The 24,787-nt window shown below is 50.3% G+C and overlaps 1 protein-coding gene across 1 annotated transcript in view; it reads left to right on the plus strand.

Moving 5' to 3' along the window:
- ANP32A (acidic nuclear phosphoprotein 32 family member A) overlaps positions 1-24,787 on the plus strand; it is a 39,299-nt gene that overhangs the window by 8,152 nt on the left and 6,360 nt on the right. The window contains exons 2-3 of the mRNA XM_069482508.1: positions 22,388-22,537; positions 22,739-22,861. Coding sequence (XP_069338609.1) covers positions 22,388-22,537; positions 22,739-22,861 — 273 coding nt within the window. The remainder of the gene's footprint in view (positions 1-22,387; positions 22,538-22,738; positions 22,862-24,787) is intronic.

Raw genomic sequence — 24,787 nt, forward strand, 5'->3', positions numbered from 1 at the left:
AGTCTCCACTGAGGGTCAATTGTGATGTCTCCTGTTTTAAACCAGCGCAGCTCATGGTCTCAAGCCACTCTCCTTCTGTCCAGCTCTTTCTCGCTCTAAACCTTTGCACAGCATAAGGAATCATTAGCCTAACTTCCTACCCGAGACAGGTGCCTTCTAAGGTTGGTTCCTGGCTGTGCCAGTGGCCCTCCGCCAACTGTGCTCCCCGACCCCTTCTCTGTGCCCTCAGGGTCCGCAGCCCCCATCCTTCTGTGTGCAGCACATGGAGAGGCGGTGGAGGGGTTGGTTGCCTGGGGCACCGCCACTCCAGCACTGAGAAGAGAAGAATGGGCCCGGAGTCTCCCACCTAGACCACCTGAGGATGTGTCCTGCCTTCCCCCTTCCAGCCGTGCATGTCCCTTCACCTCACAGAGCTTTCCCCTTTGGTCTCTGTGACATGAGGTTGTACTGGTACCTACCGCACAGTCTGGCACACAGCAAGCACTCAGTAAGCATTAGCTGTTGTTGTCATTGTGGTCTGCTCTGCTACAACACCATAGCTAGCATTCACTCAGAAAGAAAAAAACTTACCAGTAGGCACATTATGTGAAAAGGTAACATTTCTTTCCATGGGAAAAGAGGTTTAGAAGCTGGAGATTCATACTGTTGGAAGTTATTTTTCCTATAAGCAATTTCAATAGTAAATGTGGTGTTTCTAGATTTGGGAATAGCTGTAACATCTAAACATCATGGGGCAGCCCCAGCACTGGGTTCTAGGTAGTTTCTACTGAGGTAATTGTCACGACTCGTCCCTCTCCTGGGCAGCTCCTTTTGTCCCTGTCCTCAGCAGCTGTTTCAGACCTCCACTTCTCAAACTGCTGCCCGTTGACCTTCCACTCTTTCTCTCCCAGCTGGGAGGTCCTCCTCACAGAGAAAATTGAAACCTCCTGGTTTCCTAAGCAGTTCCTCAACCAGACTCGCCTAAATTCCTTCCCAGCTCAGAGGCCCTTTGGGTCTTTTCCATTCCTCCCTGCAGTTCTTCTCTCCTCCTGGGCACCTGGCCGCTCCTCTCATGTGGACTCTTCTCAAATTCAGGGTGCTTCTCCCCTCCTGAAGCAAACTGAAAGGCTCCTTGGCTGATCGTGTATCCCACTGTACTGTACCTACTGCCCCTCTCTCTCTTCTTTACATACACTCTAACTTCCTGAATTTCTGTGACCGTCTCTGTTCCCTCGCCTCTCTCACTCCTCAGCTGTCTTCAGTCTGGTTTGTTTCCTAAATAGTGCGGAGAATCCCAAAAGCCTTTATTTCTTCTCTTGCATGACACAGTGCCCAGCATCCTTGACCTTCGTGAACTATGCCCCCCCTTGGCTCTCCCTGGCTCTGGTATATCTCCCCCGGTTCTGGTCACTCCTCAGTTTCTGGTGTCCTTTTGCTCTCCTGTGTGCAGCCATGAAACATGGACTCAGTCGAGCCTGGGCCCTGGGCCCTCTCTTTCCGTATTCCCTCCCTGTGAAATCTCATCCTCACTGACAGCTGCAGGTGCATTGTGCTGCCTGGGATTTGACTTTTACCTCTTAGCTAAGCTCCAGACCCGCCTGATACCTCCACCTGGGTATCCTAACAGCATCTTGCTCTCAAGTCCGAACAAAGCCCATGACCTGTGTACCCTGCTCTGCCGACCTCCCACACACACACTCGTGATCCTCTTTCCATCCATCACAAGTCCTGTCGATTTAAAATAGCCTCTGTCGCTTGCCAGCTGATGTCCTGCATCCTGGTCTGGTCCTCTGGAAGCCATGCTTCCAACTTCAGCCAGGATGGTCTTATCAAAACACAGATATAATCATGTCACCCCATACCTAGAATTCACCATTGTTCTTAGTCCAAAATCCTCAATAAGACCAACAGGGTCCTGCGTCGTGTAGCCACTGCTGACCTCTTCCTCTCTTCTGTCGTTTGTCTCCCTTCTCTCTGCTCTGGCCTCACCAGCTGCCTCTCATTCCCTCAAACCTGCTCCATGCTGTGACTGCCACCGTCATCTGGTTAGCATCTAATCATCTTTACTGTCTCCTTCATCCTCCTTCCTCAGGTTTAGGTCTGGTTCTTTTGTTACAAAACTCTTAAAGAACTTCTTCAAAGTGCTTCAGTTTGTAATTATACATTCCAGATTATGAGTATTTAATTAGTATCTGTCCCCCTGCATAGCGGGTGCACTGCATATTTTAAGGGACCTGCTTTTGCTCACCATTATGTATCCTCAAAGCTCAGCACTGTGCTTGGCACATGATAACCATTCTAGAAGTATTGATAGAGTGAAGGCATGCGGTACTTACACCTTCTTTTCACTTTCATCACCCACTGTCTGATAAACCGAGCATGAAGCCTCTGAAACACGGATTCTCCCCCAACCCCCACCTGCGCCCCAGGTTGGTGTGAGTTCCTGATTGAGTTGCCTCTGGGTAGGTGACATACACCTTCTCAGCTCAGTGGTCTGCCCATTTTTCTGACTTTTGCATCCCTTATCAGTAAAAATTTGAACCTAAGTCCCAGTATGTCTACCTTGTAGTTATGGATTATTCACATATACTGCATATAGATATGTACATTATAAAATGTAATGCCAAAAATATAAATTAAAAAGGATAAGTTAAAAAATACTGAGTCCTGATATTTTTTTCCTACATCCCATTGGATAGTCTTGGGCAGTCTTATACCACTGCTCTAATTAGTTGCTTGTTTTATTTTTAATTCAGTTACGAAAGGTCATGCTGTAAAAGAAATGCCCATACCTTGCCAGATACTATTTCCTTATTAAGATCTTCCCAGCCCAGGTGTTTGATGAGTAGGGGTGGAGACATTCGCAGTCCCCCGTGGATAAACTGGCTTGCCTGAGATCCCCAGCAAATCAAGGCTCCGTTGCCACATATCAGGTTGGTTAGGCTGTGTATACAGATCTGCCAAAGTCCCCTCCAGTTATCCCTGGGGTCCCACAGAGGCAAACCCCTGGGTTCTCCCTGCAAATATCCTGAGAAATCAAGAAGTGGCTATGGTGAGAGGATTCCATCAGCCATAGACTCGGGGCCAGTGGGTGCGTGGGTGGCTTTCTCCTACTTATCTTCAGGCTGGGAACAAGTGAGGCAGGATCTGCTGCTGCAGGCTGGAAGAGCAGGGATGGGGGGTGCACCGTGAAGCTTAGAAGAGAGGCCTGCCCTGTTTCTGGGTGAGCCTTCAGCAAAGTTGTGCTGGAACTCTCTGCAGCCAGCAGTGTCCAGGTATGGCTTTCTGGATTTGCTGCCTCCTGCAGAAGTTATGAGAACAGTGCACGTGTGCATGAGTAGGGGGTGGTGGGGTGTAGGCAAGGACCTGTAATTGTAAATTTAGAGGGATTGCTTTCAGACTTCATCAGGAACCGTGGATCTAGGGGAGAGACTCATCTCCACCTTACATAACCAACTCTCCCCTCAGCCATGGCCTCACGAGCAAGCCCAAGTGGTGTGGCTGGGAAGGGAGGGGTGAGGGGAGCCCACTTTCCTGACATGGCCTGTGTGCCCAGCATCCAGAATCAGGTGGGGAGTTGTGTAAATACCACTTAAGTATTTGTGTAGCAAACTTTATTTCTTGAATTCAGTCCCTGTGTCCTGGGCAGGGAGGCGTGGGGGACGTGGTTACAGAGAGTGGTGTTGCCTAGTTCCTGTGTTGGGGTTGGGCTTGGGGTGGTAGAGCACACCACACAGGAGGGAAGGAGGCGCGTGATCAGTAAAGAAGATTTCAAGGCCTGCTGTGGGTCAGAACCACCGGGAGGAGGCTCTGAAGAAATTCCCAGGCTCTGCCCCAGCTACTGAATCAGTCTCCCAGGGTGGTGCCCTCTCCATGTATTTTTAGAAGGCTCTGTAGGGGACTCTGAAGCACAGTTGGGAACCACCCCATCGTGGCAGGGTGCAGAGCTTCCCAGCAGGGAGGAAGAAATAACTAAATGGAAACCAGAGGAGAACAGAGCAAGGAAAACAGGAAAAAGGAAAGGAGGATGCAGGATTTAACCTGCTGGGGTGCAGAGATCCACTCTGGCCTGTCCCCACAATGGCCCTCCACCCTGGGGAATTCCCACACACCCACGGTCTGTTCATCAGCCTTGTCATTTTTTGTTTACATGTATCTTGTGTGGCTGCTACTGGGAGTGTCGAGTGGGACTTATTTATCAAGACTGGACTTGGCCCATCCTTCATCTCCAGACGATGGGGAGGCCAGTGGACCTTTTGTAAGAGGGAGGACACCCCTGGCCCAAGCAATCAGGTGCAGTGTGCAGTGCCTGAGGACTGTAGGTTGAGGGGCTTGGTGGGTCCCCTCTTTGAGACTGGGTTGCCACATCTGTAAAATGGTGAATAACAGTAATGTTAATACCTGCTTTGCAGGGGTTGTTGTCAGAACTGAGAGAAATATGGTTTGTGCAGGTGTGTGTTGTAGACAGACCCTGAAGGTTAGACTCTAACGCCCAGGCTTGCGTGAGCTGTTTGGACAGGGGCGGTGGGGGTGGAGCCAGCCCTCCGAATAAGGCCCTTACTCGGTGTCTGAGATGGTGTGTGTGGTGGGAAGCAGTTCTTGGACCTGGAGCTGCTGGAGCAGGGGGTGCCCAGGGGAAGGACAGAGCTCCCCACTCCAGGTTTTTGTGGAGGTGAGACTGGAGGGCTACAAGCCAAGCTGCTCGTGTCCCCTGCCCCAGGGCCTCCCTTCAGGTGGGGGCTCTTCGCCTGGCTTTGTCCTTCTGTGACGTCAGCCCCTCTTGCCTCTGGACTCCCCTCCTGGCTGCAGAACTCTGAGTCAGGCTCTCCTAGTCCTTTATCTTTCATTCGGACAGCTCCTGAGACGGCCCCCTTCTCCAGGAAGTCCTCTTTGATTCACTGGAGCAAAGGGAACAAATTGTGTCCACCCAGGTGACATAAAGGTAAAAGTCCTCCTTCCAGGTCACACAGCAGAATTCTCCTCCGGGATATTTCCAGTGGCACTTTCTTGGGTGTGCGTTTGTGACTCCTCTCTTTGTTGGTCCCCCTGCCAGAGGGCAGCATTGAGAGTGTTTGAAGCCAGCATGACCCCTGCAGCCGGGACAGAGGAAAGCTCCACGATGATGGCAGATGTGGCTCTGCAGCCTGCCCCTGGCTGCCTGTGGGAACGGTCTGTGTGTTTTGGCACAGGGGCCTGTTCCATATGGAGGGCCAGGAACTGGCCATCACAGCCACCCGGGCATTCCTGCCACTTCTGCACGTCTCCCCTTCCCTGTGGAGATTTGGGTGTACCCTGGATGTGGCCTTGGAAGACTGGGCAGGCATGTACTTTGTAAAGCTCCCCAGCTGTCTCTGGTGGGCCTGATGAAGCCTGTCTGCAGAGCTTGGCCTGCAGCCATAATGAGCGGTTCTGCTCCTTTCAGCCCCCATCTAGTTTGCAGCTCTGTTGCAGACATGCCTCTGTGTGTCTTGGTCAAGAGTACTGGTGTGTCTGTACGTTTAGGTGTGGTCTGTGGCTCTGGGGAGGCTTCTAGAGGAGAGCCCTCCAGGGCTGCTGTTTGGGGCGGGGGTGGCAGGAGCTGAAATGCAATGCTGGCTGCCCTCTTTATGCCAAAAGGGTACTTGCTTTAGGCAGTTGGCCTCTGTGGGAGCCTTCCGTCAGTTCCAGTGGCCAGCGTGTGGCCATTGTCAGGAGCAACCGCAGGGCAAGGTCAGATGTGGAAGTGAGAATGTGTGAGTTTGATGGGTGGCCGTAGCAGACTCCAGCGAGGTGTGGATCTTGGTCTGAGAGGTGCCCACTCTTCCAGAAACCAGACTTGCATCAGGCAAATGACTTGTTAGCCCCAGGAGGCTTATTATGGCCACACATGTCCCTGATGATGAGCAGCATTGGCCGGCTACTGTCTGATGTTAATCAGGGAAATGGGGTGGTTTCTGCAAATAGGAAATATTGCAGAAGGGTTACATGGCTTACCCAGAGTTGCCCAGATGGTAAAGGGTGGTACAGCATTGGAATCCCCATGTTTCTTGTTGACCCCTAGGCTTGTCTAACTCATTCATTCCTTCATTCACTCCACACACATTGAGGAATGCCTGCTGTGTACTGGGCGCTCTGTTCTAGGCATTCTAGCTACAGCAGTGAACTAGACAAGCATATAACCTATGCTGCCCACATGGGGCTTCCAAGCCATGGGGGGAGATGTCAGTAGTGACATCAGACAAAGGCATGGCAGCTGGTGTGGTACGGTGCCATGAAGACACATAAAGCTGTGTTAAAGGGGATGGGTGGTCCAGGAAGGCCTCTCTGAGGAGGTGGCATTTGAGCAGACACTCGAGTGACCTACACTGGACTTCTGACCCCATGAGCCGGAACTGTGGCTTATCTGATCTAGAAGTACCTTACAAGTCATCTTCCCCATAAGCAAGGTAAGGCCCAGGTGAGCAAGCTAAGGCCCAACAAGGTTAAGGTGCAAACTCATGCAGTGATTAGTAGGAAAGATGAAATGATACGAAAGAGGGACAAAGTGTAGCAGCTGGCCAGTGCTCTGCTCACATCAGCTGCAGGCACTGGCCCTCTGCCTTTTCCTCCTGGAGTGTGTTTTACTGTCCTCAAGACTCACACTTTGAGAGATTTGGACTTCTAAATTGCATTTATTAACAATAATAGATTTATTTTCTCATTTATGGCTTGGTGTGGGAGGGGGTAGAAAATTTAAACACATCTGTAACTATCAATCAGTCTTCCAGGCAAGGCGAGGGCTGACTACCTGAAGCTGGGCTTTTCCTGCCCAGGCAGAGATGCTGCCCAATTTTGGTAACCACAGGCTCTCGCTGTCTATCAGAATGGGATTTCCATTGGTCTTTCTGAAATAGCAGTGTTTTTTTCTTTCCTTTTTTTTTTTTTTTTTTAATTGAAAATAGAGATGGGGTCCCACTCTTGCTCAGGCTGGTCTCGAACTCCTGAGCTCAAGCAGTCCTCCCACCTCGGCCTCCCAGAGTGCTAGGATTACAGGTGTGAGCCACCGCAGTAGCAGTATTCTATCTTAGAGGAGCCCATTGCTACTTTTTGGATTCCATCTGGACCTTTCAGGCTCTCTCACTCTGGTTTGGGGGTCCAGGTGCTTTTTGTGTGGACTGGGAATAATCCCAGTCCCTACTGATGCCTCTGACCAAAGATAGTGAAACGGGACTCAGAGGGCCCCCAGGGGATGGGGGAGAGAAGCCCCCAGTTAAGTCAGCGATCACAAATACGGTGGCTGGCCACCCACCTCTCCCAAGGACCAGGATGAGCCATAATTGGCTGATAGTTTTCATCTAGAAGCAGGCATCTTGTGTAAATTTGAAAGGAGATACTGGTTGAAGTAAGACTTTGCTAATTAGCCTGTTAGGAAAACAGCCTCCCGGCCTCCCAGTATTATGGGGGCTGGATAATTCATGCTTGGTGTTCTCCTTTGAGCTTCTGAAAGGAAGACACTAGATTTTCATCATTTTACTAAACAGTGAGGAAAACATAATATCTTTTATATGTGTTTTGTTTGTTTTTACCTGTTGAGTACCTATGTGCCAGACACCGTATTTACTCTTCTTTGATCTATACAGAAATGCTGCAAGCTGATTGGGATTATTCCCACACTAACAGATGAGAGAACTGAGGCTCAGAAAGGTTAATAACTAGCCCAAGGTGCAAAGCCACTTCATCTAACCTGGAATCTCAGCTTTGACCTCCTGCCCCCTCCGAGCTACTTTGGGATAACATGGAAATACTCTAGACCACTGACTGCCATTGCTTTCTCTTCTCTATCATAAAATCTCCTGCCTTCGTGTTCCTGGGAAAGCAAAACAGATAATGCCACAATTTCTGATTTTTAAAAATGTTTTCTTGTGCAATACAGCACATAAAAGTAAGAAAATAAATGTGAGCTTTAATGGCTTTTCTCCTTATATTTTTCCTATTTAAATGATTATTTTACACTTTCAGTGATATCCCAGTAAAATCAACTTCCCTTGTACCTGCCCGTGCCTCTCTGTGCCAGGGCCTTAAGAAATGTGTCTGGGTTTTCCCTTATGACTCTGACATATGCCAAACTCAAGGGCTTGTGCACACGGCTGAGAAACACCCAGGGTGCCTCAGACATACCGAGGAGGGTCTGGAAAGTGGGAGAAGGGCAAATGGTTCTTTAATAAAAAGCAGGCTAAGACATAATTAGGGACTTAGGTGCTGCTTCAAAAATAAGTGTCAGTATATTCCAGACTCTTGTAAGAAAACAGTATTGCTCGTTGTGGAATGGGCATGACAATGCTGTGCCTTTTGCCTGGAATGCCTCGCTGACCTTGCCTTCACCAAGACTCCTCTGGGGCAAGAGGAGGTGTACACCTTATTGAGCACCCATGGCAAGCCTTGCATGGGATTTGCTTTCCAGGTATGTGGCAAGCATTGCCTTTTTGATCCATTAGAACACCCCTGAGCTGTATGTGTGGACACCCATTTCCAGACAGGGATACTGGCCCAGAAAGGTCAGATGGTTTCTGAGGCACTGAATTGCCCCTATATGTTATAATGGTCCTTTTTGCTTGTCCCTCCAGACTGGATACTCTGGGGACAGAAGGCAAGAATACCTTTATCATTGTATCCCCGACACCTGGTATGTCTTCAGTATGTCTGGTGGTGTGCCTGGCATTTGGTAGGTTCTAAGTAGTATTTATCGAATGAAAGGAGGTTAACTTGTGCACATAGGAAGACGGTGGTGAGCCTATTAGATTGTAGGACTGCATGGCTCTTTGAGTGCCACCCTGTGGGTCAGAAGCAGGATCTGATTCCAGCGCTTTCATCAATAAGCTGGGTGGATGCAAATGACACGTGCAGGCTTATCTATATCGCAAAATTATTTTTAATAGCAAAAGATGGGAAGCAACCCAAATACTCATCAACAAGGGACTGTTAAGAAAAATGATGGCACATTCACACAATGGAAAATAGTTGAAAATAAATGTACTCTGTTGAAAATAGTTGAAAATAAACGAACTCTATGAAAAAAAGGGCAGAGCAAAGATTAGTATAACATGCTAGTTTTTAGTAAAAGGGAGGAAAATAAGATCCTGAATTTGTGTGTGTGTAAACACTCTGGAGGGATGCTTAGTGGGTGGGGTAGGTAACCGAGCAGACGAGAGGGGATGGGAGGGAGAATTGTGTATCTTCTTATACTTTTTTGATTTTGAAACCATGAGAATGGATGTGTTAGCCAAAAAATTGAAAAGGGAAAAATCCAAGAAGTGACCTTGCGCCAGCTATTCCACTTACCTGGGCTTCAGTCTCCACATCTGCATAGTGAGGCAGCTGAACTTGAGCAAAGCTTCTTCATCTGCAGTGGAATGTTGTGGATATTGTGTATTCCTCTGGCTCTCAAGGGCTTTCCCAGGAGGCCCTGACTTGTGCCAGGGTAGTCCTCAGTCCCTTCTGTTGGCGGCCGGGCCTGGCCCGAAAGGTCGAGGTGGCACAGAGAACATGGAGCCCTCCCTGGAGTAGTCCGGACTTACTCCCGTCTCCAGTTCTGGAAGTTTATCCCCTGAACACACTGCCCTGATGTGACTCAGTTGGTTCTTCCCCTGAAGTGAAGGACCATGGTGAAGAGAAACTGTTCTGGAGCATTCTGGCAAAGTGCTACAGTTTAATAGGGAGAAGAAACGGCAGAACATTTTCCCCGGGTTATTTTTAATGCTTTTCAGTTCAGCAAACAGTTATTGAGAGCTAAGTGCAAGGCAGTGTGGGGGGCTCAGTTGCATAACACCCTGTCTGCTCTCCGGGGTGCGAGGTCTTGGGTAAGAAACGTGCTCATAAAATTAACTCCAGGGACCTCTAGGACAGTGTGACTTTTCAAGCACTTACATGCCCGTTATCTCACTGGGTCCCGAGGAGACGTGGGCTTGGTAGGGATTCTTCTTGCCATTTTATAGATGGGGAAACTGAGTCTCAGTGAAGTCTTGCCCAAAGCCACACAGTTGCTAAGTAGTAAAGCCTGGAACCACATCAGATATTCCGATTACTTCTCGTGTGTCTCTAAACACTTGTGATCAAAACATTTTCCCATAGGCTATTTCCCAGGGGTGTAGATCAGGCTCATTTCTACCTGTGCTTCCCACTCAGGGTCTTCGCCCTGGCCGTCCTTCTGCCTGGAAGGCTTTTCACAGTTCGCTTGGCCTCAAGTCTCTGCTGAAAGCACTTTCTAAAGTAGTGTCCCTTGTCACTATTGCTTTTCTCTCCTTTTTTCCTTTGTAGCACTAATATACATTATATACAGGTGTGTACGTTTATTGGTTTACTATCTGGCTCCCCAGCTAAAATGTAAACCCATGAGGGCAGGCACCTAGTTTTGTTTACGGCTGTATCTCTAACACCTAGCGTGGTGCCTGGCGTGGCATACGATAGATACTCCCTGAAGATTGTTGAATGAGTAAACCGGGCCTGTAACCTAAGCAAGTAATGCTTCTTTAAGAGGAAAGAATCAAACCATAGCATTTTAGGAGGTGAAAAGACTCAGCTTTCTTTGCAGGGCTTCATCATACAATATTACTAATTCATTTAATAATCATCCAGCACTGTTTATGTATGAAACTCTTTGCGGACGGCCACTTAGCAGTCTCTGGCTCATAGGCTTACTGGGACAGGGAGCTCACAAGTTTTCGAGCATCCCATTCTTTTATGGGACAGCTGTAATGATCTAAAGACCGTCTTATGTTTTACACTGGGTGGCAGACTGCCTCTTTGTAATTACCTGCACGCTGTGGAGCAACACAGAATAGATGCACATGACACTCCTTCAAGTACCTGGAGAGAGAGAGCAGTCACGGGCTCCCCACCCTCCAGCCTAAACATCGCTAGTTCCTGCAGTTGTTCTTCCAGTGTCCCAGTTTTCAGATGCCTTCTCACCCTGAAGTTTGTTCAAGTTTCGGACCTCAAGGTCTGGTCCTGTCGGTGCAGAATGTTTCAGGACCCTGACCAGGGAACCCATTCTACTTTGTTTCAGCACAGCCTTGGATGGCCTTGTCTGTGTTGGCCACCATGCCAGAGGCCTCCTTCATGAGCTTCTGATGAAAACTATTAGGTTCCTTTTTACATTCTCTAGTCATCTAGTCCCGCCCTGACTCTTTGGAGGCTTTTGTTTAGCATTTTGAGATTAAAGCAGCTGTAGACCTGTATAATAATTAACCTGTATTTTTTAAAAAAAACATTAAGTGTAAAGTTCTATTACCATAACCCAGGTGAAGAGGATAGAACACTAGAAGTTAAGCAAAGCCTTCCAAGCCTATGGCTTTCTCCTTTCTTCCCTTTTTTTGTCTCTGTCTCTCCTCTCCCCTTCCTCCCAGCAGCCCCTGACTCCTTGCTCTCCCTCATTCCATTGCTATTATTTATCCCTCCTCCAGTTAGTAGAAATGTGGAGCTAACATTTACATCTAGCATTTCTTGCACTTTTATCACCAATATTTTCACCGTACACATGTAATTTACAGACTTAGGCAAGTTGCACATTTCACACTTTTCTAAGGAAGAAAGAACTGAGATTAAATTGCTTCTTATGTGTGTAACCCTTGGCTAATTTGTTTTTGTGGCCTTGGGTAGAAAAAACTTTAGACCCCAGCCTTAGGTTCTTCTGCATGATTGGTTCCCATTTCTGCCCAAATCAGCGCTTTCTCATTAGTGGTTGGACACCAGGCTTCAGTGCCGAGGCGGCGTTCACTCTGCTGCCGTCGCTGCTGATGCTGCTGTCATTTTGGGTAGAGGTGGCAGGGAAGGAGGCCAAGGTCGAGGTTTTGTCTCGGAGGCCAGTTAGCCTTCCCTGCCTCTTCTGTGCCTCCAGCCCTGCTGGGGTATGCGTGGAGGCTGAGGCTGGGTTCAGGCCTGGGCTCTTTTCTGACAGCTATTTTTATTTTCTGCCTTTGTTTCTGCTTCCTTCAAGGAGTTCACTATAGACAGGCCGGTGACTTTGGGGTGTGGGCCCTAAGTTAGAGTCCTAAGAATGGCCTGTGATTTGATTCCACAATAGGCTAACTGTGTGGCCTTCAGTGAGTCACTGGGTTCGTTTCCACCCAGCTTCATCAATTGCTGGGGAAGTTGGATTGGATATAGTGGTTCCCCAAGGATGGCATTGATAGGGTCCTTTAGTTCTTTGAAGCATTTTTAAAAAACAAACTGGAAATGGGGTAGGTGGTCACACCAAGACTGTGGGAAGCATCTCAGCCTATAAGTTTGAATGGCATGGTGTTGTCTTAGGTGGGTTATGCTGGGAACTAGAATAGACAGAAGCTTTCACTTTTCAGCTCATGGATCTCTGAGTAGTAAAACTGGGGAAATGAATTAACTTTTGTTTTGCAGACAGTTCTTCCACTCTGGGTCCGCTGGGAGTTGGTAGCAGTCAAAGTGCACACTAGACCCCAAGGCAGAGACTCCGGGCTGTGCCCCAGAGACTCCAATGGGATTTCATCAGTAGACAGCTCCTGCAGTCTACAAGTGATCTCAGCCCAGCTGGGCTTATATCTCCCAATCTGATTTCAGGAGCCACAATCAACTGAATCAGTCATCTGGGACAGTTGGTTTGCCTAAGAGTGGTTTTAGTGGGGTGCTTTGCCTTAGAAAGTGAATGGAAACCAGATTATTCTCCAGAGCCATTGCCCACCCTCACCCCGACCCTCCTGTAGGCTGAGTTTGACCCCGCAGCAAGCACTTGCTGAAAGCTAGCCCCTCTGGGCAAGGTGCCTAGGGTACTCGGTATTTGGGCGAGAGACAGGAGGAAGAAACACTGGCCATTCGGCATCTCTCAGAAGGCCCTGGTGGACAGGAGCAGGTTCCCTGGGAGGGACAGAAGGGGTAGAATACTTACTGTCTACGAGGGGAAGCACTTTGGAAACTGACATGCAGCACCAGGTGGGGTCTCTGTTTTTGCAGCAGATCAGGGAGGCTAGCAGAGGGGTGAGGTGGGGACAGACTGGCTTGGAGGAGGCAAGGGCGTCCGCTAGGCAGCACTGATGGATGGGGGCCTGGGGATCTTACTCAGAATTTGCACATGATCCCCAAGGCCATTAAAGGATTTTGGACATGGGCGTAACGAGACATGATGTGATGTGTGCAAAGCAGCTTTTTAGGAACATTGATCAGGATTCACCCCCTTTGCACTCTAGGCCGTCCTCTTCGGTCTCTTCATGGCTTTTCTGTTGCTCGGGTACAGTGCTGTGGCTCTTTAATAAGATCATGGAGAGCAGCTGTGGCTTTTATTGTGAATCACAGAATTGATGAGCTGGGAATGGCACCCCATGAGTTGAGGTGCCTGGTCCTTGCCCCAGCCCCCAGAGCAGACTGGAGGCCCCCTGATGACCTGTGAGATGACAGACATCAGGTGGGATGATGCCAGGCTCCCACATTTGCAACCCAGCACCCAGGGCCTCTGGGGACCGTTTTTGTGATCCTGGTGTGTGGTTTTCTTAAAATTTGCATGTACATATGTATTTATTAGTTATTGATATATATATTTTGGGGGTATTGATGTGTTTTAAGAGACTAGAGGATTGATTTTCCCATTTCACTCATTACCCGGGATCATTGCCATGTGTCCCAAAGCCCTTGCATCCCTCAGTGATGAGTCCTGGGCCCCTCGGCCCATGAAATCACCCACTTCCTTTGGGGAACAGTGACTGAGTTTGGTTGTGAAGTGGACACTCATAGGCTCACAAAATTTTGGAGATAGAAGGGACTTTATTTCTGTACTCAGGCTCTGTTGTCCAATGTGTGGATTAGAGGACCGGCAGAAACCTAGAGAGTGGCAGTAACTTCCCCAGGGTACACAGCAAGTTGATGGCAAAGTGAGACCAGAGCCCAGGTCATTGGAGTGCCTGGCAGCATCCTTTGCCTGCACCGCAGCACTTCTTGTCCCCTTTCCTTCTCTTCCCTGGTTACAATTCACACACCACCTGCATGGACAAGCATGTTCGTTGGATTCTACTTCCAATTCCTGCCTCTTTTGGTCTTCTGGCACTCACTGAAGGTAGGAAGGGAGCAGCTATTTGGAAGATGGAGCTTGTGAGGTTTTCACTTGATCATGTCACTTGCCGGTTCCAAAGCCCTCATCTCCCTTTCCCCATTCCTTCCTCCTGACCCCCAGCAAAGTCAGATCCAAGACCTCTCCTCCAGACTCCAAAATAGTTCCCGGTGCCCTGCAAACACTTTCACTACACATGCTCTTAAATCAGGCAGGACTAGACTAGGGGCTGGGCAATCAGGGAAGGCTTCCTGTAGGAGGTAGAACCAACAGGTCCTTGACAGACTCTTGGAGTAGAATCTAGACTGGCTGGAAGGTAGGAATGAAGTTTATAGGGATGAAAACAAAGGCACAACATCAGGGAGTGGCCCATCAAGGATTCACCTGCTAAAAAGGCCATTTGGCAAGCCCAAAGCCGGGGTCCTGCCCCCACCACAGGCATTTAGGGTACTGCCTTGAGTCTGTCTTTCTGGCTGGAGGAAGCGTCTGCAGTGGAACCTGCTCCTCTGCTTTGATGAAGCGGAAACCACGTCCTCCTCACACCTGCAGGAGGAGAGAGGAAGCCAGTTCCAGGCGGTACAGGAGCAAGTCACAGGGTTTATGTTAATGCGGGCTTCCCCCTCCCACCCCCGCCCGCCAGCGGCTTAGCCTATGAGCTGGGGCCTGGCGGACAGCTTAATTACTGCTGCAGCTTGCCTCAGCTTGCGTTCCTTGGCTCCCTAAAATAATAAGGTTGGCGTCACCGACTTCCCTGGGACATGTGCTCCATGCTTGCCTTCAGAGCTCTATTGTAGGAAACAACAAAAAAATCAGACAGATGCTTTTTTCTTGGGGAGATTTTTTTTGTTTGTTTTTAAAGTAACGTGGGACCCTGCCCTAGTTAAGATTTTAAAAGATCTTTGAGGCCTGGCACCGTGACTCACGCCTGTAATCCTGGCACTCTGGGAGGCCGAGACAGGAGGACCCCTTGAGGCCAGCCTGAGTAAGAGTGAGACCCTGTCTCTACCAAAAAAACAGAAAAATTAGCCAGCGTGATGGCACATGCCTGTAGTCCCAGCTGCTTGGGAGGCTGACACAGGAGGATCTCTTGAGCCCAGCAGTTTGAGGTTGCTGTGAGCTATGATGAGACCAGTGCACTCCAGCCTGGCAACAGAGCGAGACCCTGTCTCAAAAAAAAAAAAAAGATCTTTGAGAAGTGTGCAGACCTGAATGTTAGCTACTATTGAGGCTGTGAAATTGCCTCCTCTTAGTTGAAACTCGAAAGCTATGTGGATGATCTGTTAATTCCACAGTCTTCCGCTGGGATTGTGATTTCTGATCCAGGGTAGTGATGTTTTTTAAGTAATAGAAAAAAGTAATTGTGAGGGTAAGATTTGTTTCAGTTGTGTGTGCCTATACACGCACACAAAATGTGTACATTGAGCCAAGGTGTAAAATGTAGAAAGCCACTGGCCATAGAAGATCCCCAAGGCCCTTCTAGTTTCTTTATGTGTCTAACTTTTCTCCCAGAGCTTTGGCTTCTCCCCCATGGAACTTGACTAATTTTGGGGGGGTAGGGGGGCAGATTTTGCCACACTTGCTGTTAAGCAAAACTATAGATTTTATGGTTAAAACAAGAAAATCACAAGCATTCATCACCCCGGTCTAAAACCTTGGTGTCTCAAACAGTTTGGCCTTCTAGCTGAAATGGGATCTGCGATAGGGGATGGCCCATTTAAAAGCTGACCTATTTAAAACCCATGAGCACCAAAAACCACGGGGTCAATTTGATTTGAGTCTTCTCTTCTGTGCAAAGACTGGAACCTGAAAACTAAATTGGCTAGGGACTGACAAGGTTGGAACCAAAGCTACAAGTATTTATTGAATTCTTGCTCAGTGAAGGAAAAGAAAATCAAGGCTCGAGGTTGGCGTAAAAAACAAAACAAGGTGTAGGTACAAAATCCAGAGGGGCATGTTTTGAGCTTGCCATTTTTGGTTCTCCAGCAGGTTAAGAGGGCCTGTATTTTCCATCAGAAACCCCACAGGCAGCTTAGGTGACTCAGAGCTGCTACCCTGCATGTTGTTCTCATTCTTGTACCTTGACTGGACACGACAGTAAAGATGGCTATGGATATAAGGGGAAGGCAAGTGGCTTTCTCCAAGCTGGGGACACTCTGAGTACATTCTTATTTAACCTGACTCTAGGTGATGGGCATTATAGTCACTAGAGGAAACAGAAGCGCTGAGAGGTGAGATGGGCTCGTAGGGACAACAGTTGAACCCAAGCCAGGTGTCTGACTCCAGAGCCTGCCTTCTGTCCACCGTTCCACAGTGCCTCGGGAAATACTGGGGAAAAAGAGCACTTCTCACTCTGAGCTTCCTTCTCTCTGGTCCTGTCCTTCAGATGGTTCCATTCTAGGTGCAGGCTGTCCCTTTTGATCAGGGCCAGCTTCACAGGCATGTGACCTGTGCAACATGTACTTGGTTTAATGTGCTGTTGTCACCGTCTTGGAATTCTTAATAGATTTTGAGCAAGGGGACCTACATTTTTCTTTTTATACTGGACCCTGTGAGTTAAATGGCCACTCCTGGCTTTGGTACAATGCATCCCCTTTCTTGGTTGTTCCCTGGGTCCCTCTTGTCTGCCTTTAGTGCGCCTGTTCTGTCTGGAGGCATTTGAAGAATGCACTCTGTCCCAACCTCAGTCCTGCTACCTGGCACACTGGGCTGGAGTTGTTTACTGGCTGTTGTCTCCTCCCCACCAGCTACCGCATCTCTTGCTGGCAAGGCCCCCAACCTTGGCTCACCATCTCTTCTGTGTCCCCTCAGCCAACAATGTCGCAGGAGCGCCCTGCGTAGAGAGGGCTGGAGACCCTTCTGTAGTGCACTGTCGGGTCAGCAGGAGTGTGCGCAAGCCGGCCTGCCTCTCAGGGGCTTAGGCTTGTCTGAGGGGCACAAGACACCCTTTAAAACACATTGCTGTTTATAAAAGGTAGGGTTCTTTCAGATTTATTCGTGAAACTGTAAGAGCTCAACTTAGTTCTTCACTTCCAGCACCTAGTGTTGTGCCTGGCACAATAAACAGGACATTTGTTAAGCAGTTGCTCTGGTGTCCGCTCCCTGCTAGGCTGATTACGGAGAAGGACAGTCCCTGACCTCTAGGAGGATCGGATGCTTAATACACGATTAAATGATTCATGCAGCAGCTGCCCTTGGTGCCCCGGGATGCACAGAGCTGGGTTGGGTGGCTTCCTGGGGAGGGGCTTGAACTAGATTTGTAGTGCAAGAGCGAGAGGTGGGGAGTGCTGAGGTTGGAGGGAGGGAGAAGGAGCTCTTAAGAATGGAGAGTCTTGGAGGTCATGTTTAGGAACTTGAATTTTTCCCAAGGCAGTGGGAAGCCAGGGATGTTTTCTGGGCTCAAGTTTGTACTTCGCAGGTTAAACAGACACCATCATCCCCTTTCCACAGAGGCAGGAGCCTGAGGCCCGGGGCTAGAGCCGGGAGCATTCGGCCCCCAGGTCAAGGCCTGTCCCCTGTGGTCCCGGCTGCCTCCTGACCACTTCCAGCAAGGTCACAGGGACCCAGTTTGGAGGCTAAAGCAGGCTTAAAGTGACTTGAGGTGACGGTGACCAGGGCTGCAACGTTGGGAATGGAGAGGAAAGGTCACATTTGAGAGACTTGTAAAGACTTGTAAAGATTTCAGTTTTGAAACAAACAGCGGGTTGTTCCTTATAGTGACAATGTGTGTGCGTTCATCGTGGAAGTTTCAGCACCCATTGGTGAGAAATGGCTGACAAATCCTTGCTTTGGGGACAAGTTTTTCAGGAAATGCAGAAGCCCCGGCAGTCTGACTTCTTGGGGGTCTTCAGTACCTCCCCACTGAGATCTCCCCTCCTGGGTGCTGACACTGAGGACCGAAGCGTCGGGTCCTGCGTGGGTTGGTCTTCAGGGCGTTGGAAAAGCTTCCGGTACAAGGAGAGTAATTCCAGTTGTTCAGCTGGAGAGTAACCACGTTCGGATATTTTTAAATGGCCAGTGGCATTGGGAGAGAGTCTAAACCTAAAGTACAAATTTTCAGTTTAATTTTAACTTGGCACTTCGCTCACACCCAGGACTTGGCAGGGGAAGTGGGCCTTTTTTTCCCCTTTCTCAAGCAGAACACACCCTGATGTAAAAGGGATGGAAGGGTTGGAGCCAAGTGCAGAGGAAGTGGGTTGGTATTGTAGCAAGAGTTCAGGGATGGTCTGAGGCTGTGAAGCTGGAGCCCTAAGAAAGCGTGGCCCTCGGAGGCAGGCGGGGGGTGGATGCGTGACTTCCACAGGCCGGCTGTGGGGCTGCTGTTTTTGTTTTGCCTTGTCCTGTCCATTTCAGACACTTCCCAGCCAGCTCACCTGTTGTCCCCATTGTGGCACAGCACCCCCAGAATGAAGCAGTAGGCTTTTCCCCCACCCGGTTTGGGGTTTTTGGTGATGTCAGCAGCCTCAGGACCTAAGGCCCGGCCCCTCCTTCTCCTGTTTGGTGGTGCCCTACACGGTGCCAAAACCAGCCAGGAAGGAAACGCACAAACAGTGGGGATGTCGGAGATAGCCCGCTCCCCCTTAGAAACATGGGGCTTTCCCAAGGGAGTGGACACAGCCTCTTGCTATTTGGGGACGAGCAGGGTCCCAGGCCCTTCTGCAGCGTCATCCGAGCCAGGGCTGGCTTAGCTTCTGTGCTTTGGTTGCCAAGGAAGTGTAACCAGGGCGGGGACCTCAGGGAGTGGTACCCACCTCGCTGTGGAACAGTTAGAAGAGGGGCTGAAAGGGAGCAGTTATAGTTTTAAGGGCGGAATGGTGAGATCCTTTCCCTCGCCCGTCATCAGGGTCACAGCTGACATAAAAGACAGGTTAACAAAAGAAAAACATAACAAATGTATTTACTGAGAGTTTTTTTGTGACACAGGAGCCTTCAGAAATGAAGACCCACAGACCCAGGGAAAACTGCCCATTTTTATGCTGAGGTTTGAGAGAAAATGTGCAGTACTGTGGAAATGTGACCGGACAGAGGGGTGTGATCTGCTGGTAACAGCCGGGGGGACCCAGCAAGGCCTGTCTGCTCAGGGTCCTCTTGGCCTCTCTGTGCGGCAGTCCTTCCTCCCAGGTGCGGGGCAGGACCCCTCTGGAATGAGGGTATTGGAGGGAGAGTGACCTTTCTAGCCTCACGGCTTGCTTTGAGGGACAAGGAGTTCTCATTTCTGTGACCCGCCTTAGGGAAGAGGAATTCTGGTTCAAATGACGCAGTTCCCTGGAGAGAGAGGGCAAGAGACAGGGGAGGAGGAGAAGGTCAGAGAGAGCTGCTTTCTGAGGCTGCCCCCAAGGCCTTCCAGTCTCCTGTAGTTCAAAGTACTTGGCAGCCACAGCGCCATGCTTGGGGGCATTGTGTTCTGAGCCCCAACACAGCCAAGAGAGCTTACAGAATTGAGTGGGGGTTCTTTCTGGGAGAGCTTGTGCCCTACATTGGGGATGTCAGAGAAGCCTTCAGGGGCCCCTCCTCACCTTGTGGCCAACACCAACCACCTCGGGTGTAGGAGACACCCTCTCATGACTGATGACCGTGACCTGGGATTTTAGGATAGGTGATTCCGGTGTGTTACACAGTGGAGAGAATATCCCATGGGTTGGTTGTGGGGATCAAATCAAAGTGTGTGAGGCCCTTAGAGTGTGCCTAGTGAGTGCTCAAGAAAGACCTGATGGTTATTTTTAATAAAATTAAAAGTGGTAACTTGCATATTGTCCCTGAGGGGAGTGGCCACTAGTGCGGGTGTGGTGGCAGGCGCTGGGACTGGCCCGGTCAGCATTCCGAAACCTGTGTCTCCCTGCAGAATCCCCAGGTGGCCTGCCCCAGCAGCGGGCGTCCTGCAGGCTGCCTTCCTGCAGGCTACCGCCAGGGGCGGCAGGCAGCGCTGCCTCTCCAGGAAAGAGGCCGGCTTCCTGGAGGAATTCCCTTGACTCCCAGCACCGCCTCCCCCCTCACGGAGGCCCTCCTCTCCTTGGCTCATGGCAGTAAGAAGAGAAGCCCTTGACCCGTCTAGAAAAACCACGTCTGCAGTCTTTGAGGGTAGACTGGAATCTCTTCTCATATTTGTCTTTCTTTGGTGGAGCTTCAAGAATTCCCAGGGCCTTCCAAGGAAATCAGTTACTAGAGAAGACTGGGGGCCTTGTGTTTCCAGTGTTTACTGCAAATGAAGGAGATGGCTCCCCTCCCCCATCGCGGCTCCTCTCCCTTCATTTGGGCTGGTCCCTAAGGCCTGGCTCCCTGGCTCTAGGCTGTCTCCCTGCCCTAGGGCAGAAGGCCCCACAGGGTTTGTTCCCAGGCGCTCTTGTCAGCGACCTTGAGAAGGTGGTTTGATCTGACCTGGACATCTGGCCTCTTGGGGGACTGAGGGGGTGGGAAAGGACTGAACTTCCCCTTCCCAGATCCAACGGGACAGTGGGCCTTGGTGGCCACGACCTAGACTAAGAGCTCGTTAGCTCCTGGAGAGGGCTGCTGCTCCCTGCTGTGTGCTCTGCCAGATGGAAGCCACACAATGCTGCTGTCCTAGGCATGGCAGCTGTGGGGCCCCCGGGTCTCTGAGATCCAGATGTGCCCCAGAGCTCCCCTGCTCTGCCCAGTGGCAAGGGCACACTGAGGAGGGGTATACCAGGCCTGGTGTGGACCCTGTTTCCATCTCCTTTTCCCCCCATTTTCCACCTGGCCCAGAGGTGCTGGAGTAGGACGGGCACCTGGAGCCTGTGCCAGGCCGGTCATCTGGGCCCTGTAGAAGAAGCTGGGCAAGCTGGCCTGCTCAGGAGGGTGGGTACAGCCCTGCACAGGGACTGGTTAGAAGGCCCCTCTGCTTATCCAGGAGAAAAAAAGGTTCTAGGGGCAGGGGTCACCCTTTGGGCAGCACAGGACTTTGTGAAGAAGGACTGGCTTACACTGTGTGACCCACTGGTGAGAAAAGAGGGTCTGTGAGTGGAAGTCCCAGGGAGGGAGGCAGCACGTCCCGTGGGCATCAGTGTGTGTCTCCTGGCAGCCACAGCGGGCAGGCAGGCTGGGATGCTGTGTCCTGGGCTGAAGGGACTCTTTCAATCGGGTACAGCCAGGAGGGATCACCTCTAAGGTGCCTTCCAGGCCCGGGAGGCCAGGTTTCCCAAACGGCTGGGGCGCTCTGGAGCAGGGTAGATAACTGACTGGAGGGCCAGGCACCCCCACTCCCTTGCTGGCTCCCAGGGTCATTTCCTGCCTGAGACTTGAGACTTCCGTTGGCCTGTCTTCCTCCCTCCCTCACTGTAGCCTGCAGTATCGCCTTCAGCTACGCCTGCCTTCTAACGACCTCACGAGAGGGTGGCTTTTTACCAGTTCTTTCTACCTTAGTAGAAATAAAGAATTTAGGACCCCAATTCTGGGTAAGAGAGTTGAGTGGGAAACAAGACAGTGCCACTGAGGTGCCTCCAGAGACTTTGGGATTTTGCCAACTTCAGCGTTTGATTCTGGGCCCATCCGAGGTTTGTGGGTCTCCGTTTTCCTTCCACATCTATTCCCGGGACCCTGAAGAGCAAAGCCTAGAGCCGTGCCATCCAATACAACAACCACCTGTGTCTCTTTACAGTTAAATTAATTAAAATTATTAACAAATAAAATTGAAAGCTTAGTTCCTCAGTCTCACCAGCCACATGCAAGTACTCCATGGCCACATGTGGCTAGTGGCCCCTCTCTGGGATGGTACAGAATGTTTCCATCCTTGTGGGAAGTTCTGTCGGGCAGTGCTGGTCTAGAGATGGGGAGTTGGAGGAGCCCGGCGTCTACTGCCCCTGCCACGGGGCAGGCCAGGCCCTACTGCGGTGACACACACCGGCCAGTGGGTGAAAGCCGGCTGGTGTGTGCGTCCTGGGGTCCCTCAGCAAGCAGAGGGGCACAAGCAGGTGGAGGTGAGAGGAAGGTGGGGCTGAGGACAGGGAGTGGGTAGCTGGCCTCCAGAGGGGCTCAGGCTGGGACACTGGGGTGGCGGCAAGGCCCAGAGGTCCCTAACAGCATTGTAGCTGGGGACTGTGGCGTTTTATTTTACAATGGGATTTTGGGAGAATAGGGTTGGAATGAGACCACCAACCTCGCTAATGGCAGCAGAGCTTTCGGGTCAAGCTCCCTGTCTAGAATGGCCCCTGGTTCTGCAGCTCTGTTCCCCAGCGCTCCCCCCACCCAGTATTGCTAAAAGCAAGAATCCGGGATGGGCAAATCTATCCCTTGATTGTTGGCAGTACAGCGATCAGAAGAGCAGGAGAAGTGACATTTTTAGCATAGCGGGGAAGGGGCAGGATGACTTGGGATGGCTCGCTGACACCTCAGCCCCGCTCCACCCTTCCATTCACGAGGTCCTTCCCTTTCCAGGTGAAAGAACTCGTCCTGGACAACTGTCGGTCAAATGAAGGCAAAATCGAAGGCCTCACAGATGAATTTGAAGAACTGGAATTCTTAAGTACAATCAACGTAGGCCTCACCTCAGTCGCAAACTTACCAAAGTTAAACAAACTTAAGAAGGTAAATAGAGTGTGAACCTGTGTGTGCTGGGGGCGGGTGGGGAGGAGGAGGGTCTGTTTCTTTAGGGAGGTAATTGAAGGTGAAGCCAGGTGCTTGCACCCAGCCAGGCAGTGCCCTGGGGCTACTCTGCCTTCCTGGCCTGCCGGGGAGGGCCTTCCTTTTGAAAGCCTTTTCTGCTTTTTCTCTCCCTGCCTCATTTAGCTTGAACTAAGCGATAACAGAATCTCAGGGGGCCTGGAAGTATTGGCAGAAAAGTGTCCGAACCTCACACATCTAAATTTAAGTGGCAACAAAATTAAAGACCTCAGCACAATAGAGCCACTGGTAAGTCATGCGGATCCTCCCCGTGGGGGTGGGCGGTGGGGAGGAGTTTGTATCAGGGAGCACTACTTTTGCATTTGTCCTTTCTCCACTTAATTCCTTTGACATTCATTATGTGCTATGAGATAGAATTGAGCTGTTTCTGCTTAGTCCATAGAGAAACTGAGGCCCAGAGAAGTTAAATAGCTTGGCCAAGGTCACACAGCCAGAATGGGCAGTCACGGTGAAGGTAGGGGTGGGACCCTGGTCTCAATTTCTGGTCTTGTGCTTTTCCACACATGGTTCCTGCTCAGCTTTGGAAACCTGAGCTGTAGTGTCTCCAGGCTCAGGGCGTGGCTTACCGCCCCTCTCTGGGAGGGAGGAGCGATTGGGAATTAAGCTGACCCTGGAGGTGGACTCCTGTCTTCTTCTTGGGTCACTGGGCTGTGACCCGTGGGAGATGGGTCAGTCCTGGGATGACAGCTGCGTGGTGCCTGGGCCTCGTGCAGGCAGGCCTTTCCCAACATGGTGTGGAGAAGAGTGGCCCCTGGCCACCAGTCCTTGGCATGACGATGACCAGGGTCTTAGAGACCTGGGTAGCATTTCTGGCTCCTGCTCAACCTCAGAGAGCTGAACATACCCCAAGCTTCACTGATTTACTAACCAGAAAAGGCCAGGTCATGGTCAGAATAATAATTTCTACGTTACCAGGATCTGAAATTACTGTGTTCCTTTGGTTTTAAAGAAATCAACTGTAAGATGTGTCATTGATTAAATAATAGCTTTTTGAAATAGAGAAATACTGTCACATTAAGTAAACATACCTGTTGTAAATACACACATGAGAATTGCCTCATAAACTAAGGCATCTTAGAATCAGGGAAAGGCCGGGGGGGACATTTTGCCTTCAGTGTGGTTTGGGTCTGCAGGGGTCTTGTCCAGAAAGGCACCCCTTGCTCTCCACAGATGCTCAGGGGCTTGGCTTGTTGGTGGGCCAGGGGCACAGATTAGGAAGCTGGCATTTCTTTTCCAAGCTCAAACTTACCAAGCCATCTGTGACGTGGGGCCAAATAATGGAATATGCTTCCTATAGAACTTCTTTTCATGTCTTCTGTGGTCTCCTTGGAGAAAGCAAAACTATTTTGATCTGCCTAAAAGTCTTGATTTCGTAACTTCATTGTGAAAGGAAGAAGGTAGTTCTGTATATGTATGGGTGAGGTATAGGGACAGAGTGTAAAACATCCTTGAAAAACATTGTGATTCAGTCACTGTTAGATCACACACAGAGACACACATGCACACACATACTCCCAGCTTCCCCCTGCCCAGATCACACATGTTTCAGTAGCTTCCCCATCCCTGGTTACCAGTGTGACGTGTTACACTCACCTCCTGGGGGTGGCAAGCTGCTTTTGGTTGGGGGTGTCTGGGCCCCTCTGCGGAAAATGACCTAGGTCTTAATCTCAGGGTCTTGGAGAGAGCAATGCAGCTCCTGCCACTGACCCCGAGGGGTGGGGGCTTCACTCCACAGTTAGACCTGGCCCCCATCAGAACAGAGACTCAGCCTGGGACAGTCTTTTTTATATCTGGCACCTTGAAGGTGGGTGAGCTGGGAAGTTGAGGTGCAGCTCTGTTACTTACAAGCAGTGTGACCCTTCACTTCCTAGGCCTCAGTTTCCTCAGCCACCAAGCAGGGCTGACATGGAGTAGAAGCCCTCTGGTGTAAAGCTTTGACAAGGCACATGGTGCTAAGTACCGTGACAGAATCTGGATCCTTCAGTTTTCCTCTTACCCTTTTGGACAGGTACTATTTCGCAGAGTAAGCGCAGGGTCTGAAGCTGGGCTGCCTGGTTAAATGCCAATTCTGTGCCCTCCGTTTCCTCATTTGTAAAATGAACTAGTACCTTACAGGGGTGGTGAGGATAAACTGCCTGAATACATGAAGTGCTG

The sequence above is a fragment of the Eulemur rufifrons genome, chromosome 2, assembly GCF_041146395.1.
Source record: "Eulemur rufifrons isolate Redbay chromosome 2, OSU_ERuf_1, whole genome shotgun sequence".
Classification (NCBI taxonomy): Eukaryota; Metazoa; Chordata; class Mammalia; order Primates; family Lemuridae; genus Eulemur; species Eulemur rufifrons.